Source organism: Grus americana, chromosome 9 (assembly GCF_028858705.1).
Source record: "Grus americana isolate bGruAme1 chromosome 9, bGruAme1.mat, whole genome shotgun sequence".
Classification (NCBI taxonomy): Eukaryota; Metazoa; Chordata; class Aves; order Gruiformes; family Gruidae; genus Grus; species Grus americana.
Genome location: NC_072860.1, coordinates 28,711,420 through 28,724,121, shown reverse-complemented (window position 1 = coordinate 28,724,121; position 12,702 = coordinate 28,711,420). Strand labels below are relative to the sequence as shown.

General features: G+C 49.0%; 1 protein-coding gene across 1 annotated transcript; it reads left to right on the top strand.

Moving 5' to 3' along the window:
- Positions 1–1,194: 1,194 nt before the first annotated feature.
- AADAC (arylacetamide deacetylase) lies at positions 1,195–12,702 on the top strand. The gene is made up of 5 exons (XM_054836081.1): positions 1,195–1,818; positions 8,636–8,858; positions 9,098–9,167; positions 9,515–9,686; positions 10,834–12,702. Exons 1-5 carry the CDS (start codon positions 1,681–1,683, stop codon positions 11,440–11,442), a joined length of 1,212 nt encoding a protein of 403 aa, XP_054692056.1. The 5' UTR covers positions 1,195–1,680; the 3' UTR covers positions 11,443–12,702.

The window sequence follows — 12,702 nt, the reverse complement described above, 5'->3', positions numbered from 1 at the left end:
TCCAGGTCTGGCCATGTCTTCCTCCGTGCTGTCTGCAGTGCCGAAACAGTGAGTGGTGGTGGGGCAGAGCAAGCTGTCCTGAGAGCTCGTGTCACTCCTGGGGAGGGACAGAGGGAGCACAGGGCTCCTTCCTCCGTTCCTTCACCGGGTGGGTGTCTCCTCCCCTCCTGCCTGAAATCCGGTTCCTTTATCCGTGTTTTTCCTCGCAGCCCCAAAGCTAGCCCCTGAGGAACGGGTGATCTGAGCTCTAAAAAAGAGGAGATGGGCTTTGCTGATCTGCGTGCGTGTCCAGCCCTGCGCGTGTGCTAGTGTGCGTGCACCCGCTGGGTGGGGGGTGTCACCTCCGTGGGGCTCTATTCGCCCACCCCTCTCCCCTGCACCCGGCACTGGCCTCCAGGACAGGAGAAGCGACCATAGAGGGGTGTTGTCTCTTGGGTGGAGTGGTGTCGAGAACGTCAGGCTTTGACCGACTGTCGTGCTGCAGAAGGACCGAGGCGGGAGAACAGGGTGTCCTGCCCCGGGCTGAGGAGGGGTAGCACAGCTGGATTTTTAGAACACTTGAATGTTTTGGAGGTGCCCAAAACTTAAATAAGGAAAAGCTTTGGAAGATTGACTGCTCCTTCTCTGCATTTGCCCTGGTGACACACAGGTCAGCTTTCGGTCTCCTGTGATGCTTTGTGCTCTCTGGTCCTCCGAAGGATGCTCCATCCCCAGGGGCTGCTCGGTCTGAGAACAAGTGGCGGTGCTTCTTTGCACTTGTTATTTCTTTTGCTGAAGTTTTACCTCAAATTTTAATTGAGCTTTTTACCTCTTCAGTTTCTCTCTAAAGCAGGGCTCTCGGTGCTGCAGCCATTCCTTTTACCCCTCCTTCTGTGTGTGCGCCTGTGCTTGCAGCGTTTCCTTAGTGGAATTATCTTTACCTGTTTGAGTCCACCCTGTGCAGAAGTGGTTGCTTCTGGGAGATGCACAGAAATCTTTTAATCCTGAGAACAGTGGCGATTAAATCGGATCTTTAAATATTAACTAGAAGCCCTGTGAAAGACTTTTGCTTCTGCCAAAGCTGCTATTGCACAACAGATTTGGTCTGTTAGTACATGACGGGGGGTGCGCTTTGCCAAAGCGGGAGGTGTTTGTTCTTGCCTGAGAAAGGCCAGTGGGTTACACGCTGCCGTAGCCTGATCCCATGGGGTATCTCTGTAAGCTGGGCTGTGTCTGGACGGCCGCGTTAGGAGGCGGCAGCTGATAGCTCCTGGATGTTCAACGCAGTTTTTGCATTCGAGTGTCACCTTGCAGCAGCCCTCAGCTCACAGGGCCCGTTCTGTTCCTTATTTTTCAACTGCCCCTTTCCTCCCGAGCCCTCTTGCTGGCCGGTGTTGCCACATGCAGGAAAGGGGGTGATGGGGGGTGTAGCAGCCCCGATGTTTAATCTGGGGTTGAACTACTGGCTGGGTCAGCTCTGAGCGGCTGAGCGCCTTGCTGAAGCAACGTTATTTTTCTCGGGAGCTGCAAGGCAGAGTAACCTCTGTCCCGGGTGATCCGATGAGAAATCACCTCCTGGCCGGGACCCAAACAAAACATGGGATTAACTTTGCCCTGCATGTGTGCGTGCTGGTTTGCGGCTGTTAAGAGCTGGCGAGATCGTCCACCCCCGTCAGCCTGGGAGGAGGTGTTTCTGGAGACATGGGAGCCAAGCTGCTCTGCCTCTTCCTCGCCTCTGCCCTCGCTGCTTACTACATCTACACCCCCCTCCCCGAGGACATCGAGGAGCCCTGGAAAGTGATGCTCATCACGGCTGGCTTCAGGGCTGTCGGGCATCTGGTGAGTTTGGCGCGGGGCGGAGGGCGTTCTCGGTGGCTCCGCGGCTAACAGAGATACAGCGATATATGTCGTACCTGGCCAAGTGTCATGCTTAGTGAATATACTAAGGGAAGGACAGTAGCATCTGAAGTTAAGGATTAAACTTACTGTAACTATGACCATAAATAACTGTATGACTATAAAGAAACTTAGAAAAGATTTAGCTGAGCGATCTTGAAAAAGGACATTGAGTAACTGGAAATGTGATCTGTAATGTAAGTATGGATAGATAAGTGCAAACGTGTTTATCCTGCTTTACGATCCCTTGTAGCTGGAGCACTGGTCCTTGAATTCTTCCTGTTTCCCAGAACCTGTATATCGAGCTTCCTCAGAAGTGGTGTATTGGGTGTCAGGGAAAGGGAAACTAGAGCGCTGCTTAAAAACTATTAATTTTTGTGGTTTCATAGGAATCTGCTGGCAGAATGAGCCTAAAAACTACACAAAGCTAATTATAGGGATGACAGTTTCAACAGGCTCTAGCATTAATATATATATATCTGTCTTTTAATACCACTGTAATCTTGCCTACCAAAAAATGGTATCTAGCCGAGGAGCACAGAGCCATATGTCGCAGTCTGGAAAGGCAGTGTCTGTAGTTGTATGGCAATCTTTACTGACAACGCGTCCTTATGTCTCTCCACGCTATTTTTATATATGTTACATCCCCGGCTTCCGCTTCATTTCAGTCACGTTATATGGCCATTTCAGACATACGTAAATAATCTGTGAGGCTGCGTGCCGTGCAGAAATAACGGTGCTGTGGTTCCCAGCTCTCCAGTACGTTAGACTGGGAGCTGCGTTGAATCCAGCCTGTACTTAACATACAGCAGTGGCTGCAGCAGCGTAACCGAAAGCTGAAAACAAGGTCAAAGATGAAGGTTTGGAGGAGGAGGGGGGCTGGGAGTTGCAGACATCTTTCTGGGTGACTACAAATGTTTTGAGACTGCTTTCTTCTCCACTATAAAATAGATTGCTGCTCCCTTGGATGATCTTGTATCTCGTTTTCTAGTATTACCTTGCTTATTGACTTCTGTTCCCCTTGGTGCTCAGGATTGCTCTCATTTTCTTAGCCAATTTCAAAGCGTTTATAAAAGCCTATGTGAAGGTGTAAAAATCTTAAGCCTAAAATAATGCCAAGTTTTCCCATGTGCAAAGGGAGTAGATAAAGAAATTACAGCAGCTTAGAAGGCAGCAGTGTGTTTTCATTATGCCTGGCATCTCCCTGGTGGTTTGAGGTCTGAGTGGTGGGAGATGAAAAAGCAGTGAGTCTGCAGATAGGCTACCGGAGAGATCTTTCTTCTCCAAAGAAACTAGGCGGTAGGAATCCTTCTGGGAGAAAAACAAACAAAACAACACTCCCTCTACCCCCCCAAATCCTACTCCCTCAAAAAAAAAACCCAAAAAAAACCCAAGGGAAAAAACAACTAGAAAATAAGAATCCACTAAGCTTCTCTCCAGTCTTTCCGTACATGAAATGCAATTTTCTTTGAGAGATTTGGCTTCATACTGGTTAATTAAGGCTATTGGAGTAAGAAAAAGATGTGTTTGGTGTCATTAGTCATATTGCAGCTGGGCACAAGAAGAGTTGGGGGTTGTTTGTCATGACCTGCATCGAGTGCCTGTTCCAACTTCAGCTGTAAACCCATTGCTACCAGGAGAGGAGGGTTAAAGGGTGACAAGTCGGTAGGACAGCCTGAGAGCAGAATAGCTCAGAAAGTCATAAAGAATAGATCTCACCTGAGATTTCCAGCAGGGTGAAAGTGTTTCGTATGTTTGTCTTCAGATGGTGCATTGCTTCTGTGGTAATGTATTAAGCAGTGTAAATCATACAACATCATATTCGGAAGAAAGCTCTAGGTTTCTGCTGTGCTCTTGATACAAGGACAATCTGCTATCATCATCTATTCAGCTGTATCGCAAGTGGTAGCAATGAGGAAAATTGCAATGCTGCTGTTAATTGTATCACTAACGAAACGTGCCCGTGGTGGCTATCTGCAACGTAAGGCCAAACACCGACGCAGCGCCGCGCGTACTCAGAAATAGCGTGGTCACTGGGAATGGACCCTGGGGCCCTGGCAGAGACCTCAGCCTGGGCTCTGTGGCTTTGAAGGCCAGAAATTGATGCTGCAGAGCAAGCCCCGGCTCCCCTGCCACCCTCAAAGTTTGGCGACGTGGAGAGCAGCGAGTGACGCGTACAAACCAGCGGAGCAGTCTGAGGGAAGGGTGAGCTGGTGGGACCCTTGCCGCAGCCCGTGCTCATGGGCAGTTTGCTCCTGGCACTCTTCAAGCACGACCTCTGCCAGATTTCTGTGGGCTGCCTTGCTGCTTCCCCTTTTAAATCTCCTTTTGGAGGTAGCCTGCAAGGCGGGTACGTGTGCAGGTCGCTCACTTCCCCAGGAACACCTCGTGTCTGCTCACTCGCTCAGACCCCCAGCCTTCAGCACAGCCGTGCCCGGCAAGCAGCACCGTTTTCTTTCAGCGTTGGAGGATTGCGTGTTTGCAATTTAACATGGAGTTGGTGTCTTTTGTGGCTGTGGCGTTGGCTGCCTGTTAAGCCTAAATCCACTACCAGCAGCAGTGGTGCAGGGCAAGTGTGTTTTGTAATTGTGCTCCAATCTCACGCAGAACCGTAATCCTAAAGCACTTGGACGAAGATAGCCTCCCTGGAGCTGCACTGGTGCAAATTAGATTTGAGATGGCTCTACAGCGTCCTAAATACGTTCTGAACGGTCATCCGATTATGGGGCAATGATTTATAATCACTTAATAGTAGGTCTAAATTTGCAGAGGGACCTTATTTTAGTCTTTCTGACTCCCTAATGTTGGTTTGAAAAAGGGGGAGTACCACTGCCCCCCTCAAACACTCCTGACCAGGAGGGTCTCTTCAAGCACCCAAAGCAAGCCATGAAATGGCAATCTCTGTCCTCCTTCACTGTCTCTGCTTTAATAGGTCCTGGGGAGCTCGCCAGCCCCTGAGCCAAATTGTGCAAGATTTTGGGTTTCCTGGCCTGGGCGAGTAAATGGCTTGAACAAAACCTGTGCCAGGCCCGGGCTGCTTTTGAGGTCTCTGCCGGGCATGGTGGTGAGCGCCGAGGGGCTGGTCGGAGGCTGATGGTTAGACCGTGCCCTGGGTCAGCCCGGGGGATTGCAGCCACGCGTGGGTTTTGTGGCGTGCTGGAGTCCGTTCGTGCCCACCCCGTGGCAGAAGGGAGGCTGGGAAGGTCTCCGTTGGTGAGTTTGGTATAACGTCTCACGTCTACGTGCTGTCTAGCTGGGGAATAGCTGCTAAGAATAGACCAGCCAGTTCCTGTGGTGCTGGAGCACAAAATCCTTCACGTGTTTTCAGAAAGTACCATGTGCAGGCAGCCTAAGATAAAGCACACGAAGAAAGTGTAAGATGCAATACAGACGCCTCCACCTGAACCATTGCCCGTTCAGATGAATAAGCCGCTGAAAGCAGCGCCGGGCGCTCTGCCCGCCTGCCCCGTCAGTAAATGTTGGGGTTTGTCCTTGCCGCCACGCTCCCCGCAGGGACGACGGAGAAAGCGACTGTGGAAAATGCTTTCCAAAGCACACGGAACACGACTCTGAGGGTGTTGGTTTTCCTCTTAGGCCGTAAGGTGCAGTAATCTCAGATCTGGGACAGCGAGGCTTTTCAGATGAGGGTGTGATTTCCTTTCGGTTTTAGATGATACTGGCCGTGAAACCACAGGTGGTAGGCCGGTGGTTTTCTCCAACGTAAAATGTCCGCTTGTGGAAAACCCAGCTCGGAGAGCATCGACAGCCTCAGTCCTGAAGCTGAGGGAATTCCTCCCGACGCGGGGGAGTTTCACAAGCTCAGTGGAATTACAGCAGGACTCACTTTGACCTATGTATTTATTTTTTCAAGATGCTAATCCTCAGGGAAAATACGACAGCTGAGAAATATTTATGTAAACTGTGTAATCGCTGTGGATAAAAATAAGCAGTTTTGGCATGTGCGTATTGTCTTCAACGAGCTCGTGGGAAGGACCTGAGCTGCGTCGGTTGCTGCCCGCTTGTCTTCACCTCAATTCTGAGCCCCGGAGCTCGGCCGTGCTCCTGGCATCGCTTGGTCCAAGCCCTTGGGGAGGCCGCTGAAATGCGGTGGCAATCGCCATCGAGCAGTGGCAGCAAGGCCTTAGCTGTATTCGCTTTTTTCTAACTTCTGAGAGAGTAGGTTATATGGTAGGAGATGATTAAAGAGTTGATTTAAATGTAGCTTAAAGAAAAAAAAATTACAAAAGGTGAAACACCCGGGAGTGTTTGTTTTACTAAAGAGTTCCAGTCAGTTTAAAAAGCTTAGGCCTGTTGTTAATTCAGTTATCTTCCAAACCGAGCGTTCTGATCAGTTATATCAAGGTGCGATTACAGTTGTATTCTTCATACCTTCTATCATCTAAAAAAACAACCAAACCACCACACCCCCCCGAGCTATTCCCTAGTATCCCGTTAGGAATTAGACAATGCGACGCTCCCAAGTCACGAGGCGGCCCGTGCTCCTTCACCTTCCCGCTGCAGGCAGCTCCAGGCGCTGCGGCGTTGGGGACGTTCCTCGTCCCGCCGGCACTTCGTGCGGCCGAGATCACGCGCTGCCCGCGGCCGGTCTCCAGCGGGGCTCGAGTTTTGCTTCAATAGGCGTTCCCGCTATCTTCCGCAGTATAGAAAACAAAGGCTTTGTTTTTCTTTCAGTCATTGTGACGTTATTCTTTTATGTCATTTTGTAGCATGTTACAAATTTTTAATGTGTTTTTTAGAATATGTTTCTAATATCCTAAAAGCGACGTGAGAAGTTTAGTTTCTTTAAACACAATTTAATCCAATGAAGAAGGAAAAAAAGGGGCGGAAATTTGTGAGATTCGTGTATAAGCGAACACCGCTCACATCTGTAGTTGTCGTGGTTCCCCAGGCAGCTGTGAGGAAACGTGGTGGCTCCTTGGGGGACCGGTTGGTTTTGGAAGGAGTCCTTGGGATCGGCACTTCTAGCACCGTCCAGAGCAAACGCCTCTAGAAACGTTTTCACTCGGGTTCGCTCTTGTCTACCAAAGACTCAGTATAATGAAAGCTAGCACAATTTTTTTGAAAAAAAAAAAAAAAAAAAAAAGTTTTATGTTCAAGGTTTAAAATAATCTGTGAGTGGAAGGGATTCTGAAATGCTTTAATCTGTGTAAATTGTCACGATGTCAGAGCTAAAGCTGCCAAATATTACTCTTTGGAGCTTGCATTTCACCCACAGCTTTAACCTGTTAGGGTTTGGGGGGTTTGTTTTGTTTAGCATCTTAGAATAGCTTTAATCTAATTTAGAACCATAGCATTTCGTAACAAATCTTTTTAAAACCTGAATTTCAAAGGAAACGGTTTTAACAGTATTAAAAGTTGGCAGTTCCTTGGTTCTGAACTCGCTGAACCACATCCCTTTTCTGCTGTCAGGGAGTTCCTGTGGAGCGGGTTGGAAAGCTTTCCTGCCCTTCCCGTAACTCTGCCGGGGGCTCCGATGGCCTCGCAGGGCTGCCCAGGGGCTGGGGCTCCAGCGCTGCCGCACAGCTGGGGTACGCTCGAGATTTCTGCAGAAAAGCACCTTTCAAAAACAGTTAACGCTATGGGTGCGTCTTACGAATCCCAGACTAATGCACGTATTGGGCAGGCAGAGATCCCGGTTAGCATCATCCTTATTCCCCTCCTGGAGGATGCTCCTCCTGGTCCCACGGTGTCTCTCTGGATAAAGGAGTCGCCGGGATCATCGGAGCCAGCGCTGGGTGATGCCACACCAGAGCTGTGCTTCTGTCGGTTCGTTCGGCAGGGAACTGCCTTGTTGGCAGAGGGCTGCTGGAAATTGGAACATCGGTGCCAGGGTTATTCTTTTATTGTGAAATATCAAACCAATATAAGGAAAGGATTCATGTGGCTTGGAAAAAGCTGGATCCTTATCAAGGATGATGGAGCAGGAAATAGCTTCAGAAGGTGTAGCGGCACGTGTAGCGTGATGAAATTTTGTCTCGTCGTCTGACCACGTGGAATGGACGATAACCACGTGGCTTGGCTCTTGTTCTGCTGTTCAGTAGGAGCGCCTCATTATATAGAGACACACGGGAGTGGAACTGTTACATGTAAACTGAAGAAATGAAACAGCCGGACTGTGGTAAAGTGGCAAAAATACACTTCTGCTGTTTTAACACCTCAAAGCAGAGAAGATATTTCCTTTTAATAAAGGATCCTAAAGGATGCTCTCTGGCTACTGGGATGGAACTGATCATTAGAAATTATTGTGCAGCTTGAAGTCGAATTGCTACATCCTTGTATTTGTGCCAGCAGCGTCCTTGGCATCCTGAAAGTACTGGCTGGTTTTGCTTCTGCAGTTCAGCACAGGAGCAGCTATTACTTGGTTCTGTGGGAGCTGTCTGGAGAGATGAGGTCTGACTCGCTGAGCAGCCCCTACGTGCTGGGTATCGGGAAGTTTCGGCTGATTCTGCGTTCTTCTGTTGCGTCCTCGTTACGCCCGGTGCCCGTGCTTCCAGCCGTTCTCCTAGCACGGAGGGGTGGTGGCCCCGGGCTGCCCAGCGAGTGGTGGGACGTACGGGAGTCTGGCTGGGCGGCGTGGCCAGGCAAGACGGTGACGCCTGCGAGCCAGCACCGTTTGGCTTAGTGACTTCTACTGCAACCTTACAGGCTCGTACAGAGCATGAAAAGCTTTGTGGAAATGTAACCTCAGAGCGGCTACGGCTGTGTTTAAAAGACCGTTTTCCCATGTCTTGGGCTCTAGGCTGAGGTTGCCGATCAGCTGGGCCTGATGCACTACATGGAAGCTCTGATGCTGATCACGTCTGCCGAGTACGTCGCACCCACGTCCGATGAAAACGTCACTGTGATGGACACAGAGTTCAGCGACGTTGCCGTCCGTCTGTACCTGCCCAGAAAGGCGTCTGACGGGCTGAGGAGGGCGGTGGTCTACTTCCATGGTGGAGGATGGTGCGTAGGACAGGCAGGTAAGCTCTTCTCAGCACCACGGGTCTGTGTGGGAGATCCATCGGCCCGTGTGGAGCGCTGCCTTTTCTTTTACGGGAGCTGCCGTGGAGAGGGTCAGGGAAATGGTATTTCACCAGTAAAACCAGGTGGAGGTTTTGGAAGGTCACCTGAAAGCTTCTGCAAAGAGGAGCACGCTGCTGTGTACGTGTCCGTTCTCAAACGTGCTGGAGCGTGCTCTAAGTGACTCATTTCCTTGCAGGCATGAAAGGCTACGATTACCTGACGAGGCAGACTTCGCAGAGGTTAAATGCTGTCGTGGTATCAGTCAAGTAAGAGAGATTCTCCTTCTAGATGGGATGAGGGTTGGGAATAAATTAATCTATTTCAATTAAGCTAACTTTGCAATATCTGGTTTTTTGATCGTGTGCTTTCCTGCTAGTTTTAAGTATTTGTAAACAAAAGCTGTCAAGGTTGCAGTGGTGAATTGTGACTGGTGGTTATTTTGGCTATTGCTTTATGAAGCTGGGTGGATAATAAAGCATTTGATCCCCCAGGATCAGCCGGTTCCCATTTCTCTGGGCACAGAAAGCAATAAGCATTCACCAAGTGGGGCAGGCGCCAGCAAGCCTTCCCCTTTATTAACAGCAGGCAGTAACACGCTTCTTGCCTCTGACAGCTACAGGTTGGCACCTCAGCACCATTTTCCCGTTCAGTTTGAAGATGTGTATTCTGTAACGAAGTTCTTCCTCCAGAGCAGCGTCCTCTCCCAGTACGGGGTGGACCCAGACCGGGTCTGTGTTGCAGGAGACAGTGCGGGTGGCAACTTAGCTGCGGCTGTGGCACAGCAGGTAAAAAGGAAAAAAAAAAGCTGGTTTGCTAGCTCAAAATTCTTCTTCTTTTTTGGTCACTTTGTGGATGCTTACCAAAGACTGACAAAAACCTCTGCTCAAAGCAAGCGCATGTCCCAAGTGTCCCTCGTGGTCCGTGTGCGCGGGACGTCGCGCAGCCGGCAGGACTGTTGGCGAGGGCTCCGGGCAGGCGAATTTACTTGAGCCGTTTAATGGCATCAAAGTAGCTTTGATGCTATCACGTCCTCCAAACCTTTGTACCCTAAAAAAAGGCTCTCTGCCCTGTAGTTATGGCATATATTGCTCTATCCTCGAGCACGTTTTGACTGTTTTAGCTATGTTGTTTGAGAAGGGGATTTTAGCAATTTGGCGGGTGTAGATGCAAATAAAAAGACGTTCCAGTGCCGTTGGATCACACGCGGGTTAGTGCCTTTTGCACTTCTCACTCAGGTTTGTTAAATAAAGTCGGCACAATGTTGTTGCTCTCTTGAGAAGTTATTTGGATTGTAACGAATCTCACTTGGAAAGGGTGTGAATTTGCTGTGGATGCTGAAGGCAGAAGATGAGGGAAAAGATGGAAATTTATTAGTGGAGAGGGAAAAAGGGTGACGTGTAAGAAATGTCAGTGTTCAATTCATCACACTTTATTTTTCACGCGTCTAAAATGCACAGAATCGTAAGCTTGAGTTCTAGCACCTCCGGGTTAAAAAACCTCAGCAGATGGATAAGCTCTAAATTGTGTGTGAAACGATTGAAGGAGCCTCGGAAACCTGCACTTTTTAAGCTACAGGAATAGAAACTTTCTGCAGTTTTAGAAAAAGCATTTGTCACTACTTAGGAAAGTATCAATGCCTCAAAGTCTCAGTGCTTCAAAAAGAGTATTTCTCCAATATTGTTGTCCTTCAACATAAGAAATAAAATGAAAATATATTTGATGTTGGAGAATTTTTAATGCAACGTGTTGTTTTAGGTGACCTGCCATGAATTTAGAATTTCTTTAAATTAATCTATCCTGGGTTTATCGATAATCTTATTTTGCTTATGTTGTAATGTGTATGTTAATTCCTCACTTTTAAGGTCTTTGGTCAGTGTGAGAGAACCAGCACTTTTTAACTGACTCTGTAATTCTTTCTATTTTCTTCTACAGCTGTTAGAGGACTCTGAAGTCAAAACTAAACTCAAAGTCCAGGCTCTGCTTTACCCTGCTCTCCAAGCCCTTGACCTGAATTTACCATCTTACCGACAGAATGAAAACAAGCCCATTTTGCCCAAGTTGCTTATGGTCAAGTTCTGGAGTGAATATTTCACTTCTGATTTGTCTCTCCGGGAAGCGATGGCCTCCAACAGGCACGTCCCGCTTGAATCCAGCCACTTGTTTCAGTTTGTCAACTGGAGCAATCTGCTGCCTGAAGAGCTGAAGAAGGATCACGTTTACACCAGTCCCACCTACGGAAGCCCCGAGCTCGCACGGAAGTACCCGGGGTTTCTGGACCCGAGGGCGGCCCCGCTGCTGGCGAGCGATGCCCGGCTACGTGGGCTGCCCCTCACCTACCTCCTCACCTGCGAGCACGATGTCTTACGGGATGACGGAGTCATGTATGCCAGGCGCCTCCAGGCAGTGGGCGTTCCCATCACGCATGACCACGCCAAGGACGCCTTTCACGGGGCAATGATGTTTGTCTTGAGCCCAGCCAACCTAGCGGTAGGGCACCGGCTGCTGAACAGATATATTGAGTGGTTGAACGAGAATTTGTGAGTTGGGAATGTTGCTCTGGTTATGCCTGACTCGCGTTCACTGGGTGCGGCCGAGGAGCGTGGGAGATCAGGAGCTACGTGAGTTTTTGGACATGATTGCTGTCTTCGTTGCGTTGCCCTGCAGCATCTGGGTCACAGTGTTTCTCATCTTCTCTGGCAGGAAAATCAGTCTGATTCTAACCTGAGTGTTCTTTCGGTGCTGTTGTCTGCGCTCAGAACCCCATAACCCGCCGGGGCCGCCCTGGGATTTCTCTCCTGGCCGAGACCAGAGGGTTGGTGTCCCCAGCCCTGCCCGCACGCTGCCGGGGCTTGCCTGAGACTTGATGTCTTGCCTTGATTGTTTCCTGTTTCTTCCTAGCGCAATGTCTTCATAGCGTGCAGGCTTGTGCAAATGGGCACAGTCATTGTTTGCACGTGGGAGGTGCTCGGTGGCCGCTCGCTCCCTTGTCCCGTGGGACGCACCGGCGAGGCCCCGCTGCCGCCGTGGGGCGATGGGTGAGCGGAGACGTGGGGACCCGACTGACGCAGCGCGAGGCGGGCGGTGGTGAACCCTGCCCGTGGCACGTGGCTGCGGGGTTTGAGCCGCTGGCTCTTTCCAGCACAGCTCCAGGGACGTGCTTGAAAACTGAGTGTGATGGCAGCAATGGTGCGGATGTTTGGGGTTTTTTGGGTTTGTTTGGGTTTTTTTAAAAAGTATCTCTTGCTAGGTAATCACTTTCTTTAATCCCTGCACTAGAAGGAAATAATGTAACAAAACAGCACTGGGTATTCATCAGGTAAAGGAAGACTGTGAAGCCTTACGATAGCATTGCTGCGTGTTTTATGCTCTAATTATCAAATAAGCTATGTATTACGTAATCTAATTATCCTTAAAACTGTTTAGCAGCTTTTACAGATGAATTTTGAAAAATACAATTAGCTTTATAGGCTTGAAAAAGAAACACAATTCAGCTGTCAGTCTTGAACAAATATCCTCTATGTGTTTTGTGTATTAAATATAAACCCTAAAAGTTTTGAATGAGTGCACACATTGGTTGGGTATTAGTTTTAAACTGATCACAACACACCACAAACGTGCACTTCTAGCATCCTGCTTTTTTCTTTTGCATAAAAGATACTGAGTCTTGAATAATTCTGATTTTTTCTGAGTGTGCGTGCAGCCAGTTGAGATGGAACGTTTATGGAATGATTGCTATGTTTTTCTTTCATCTTTATTATGTTGAATATAAACATTAAACTTGTCTTTGATTCCAGCAATGTA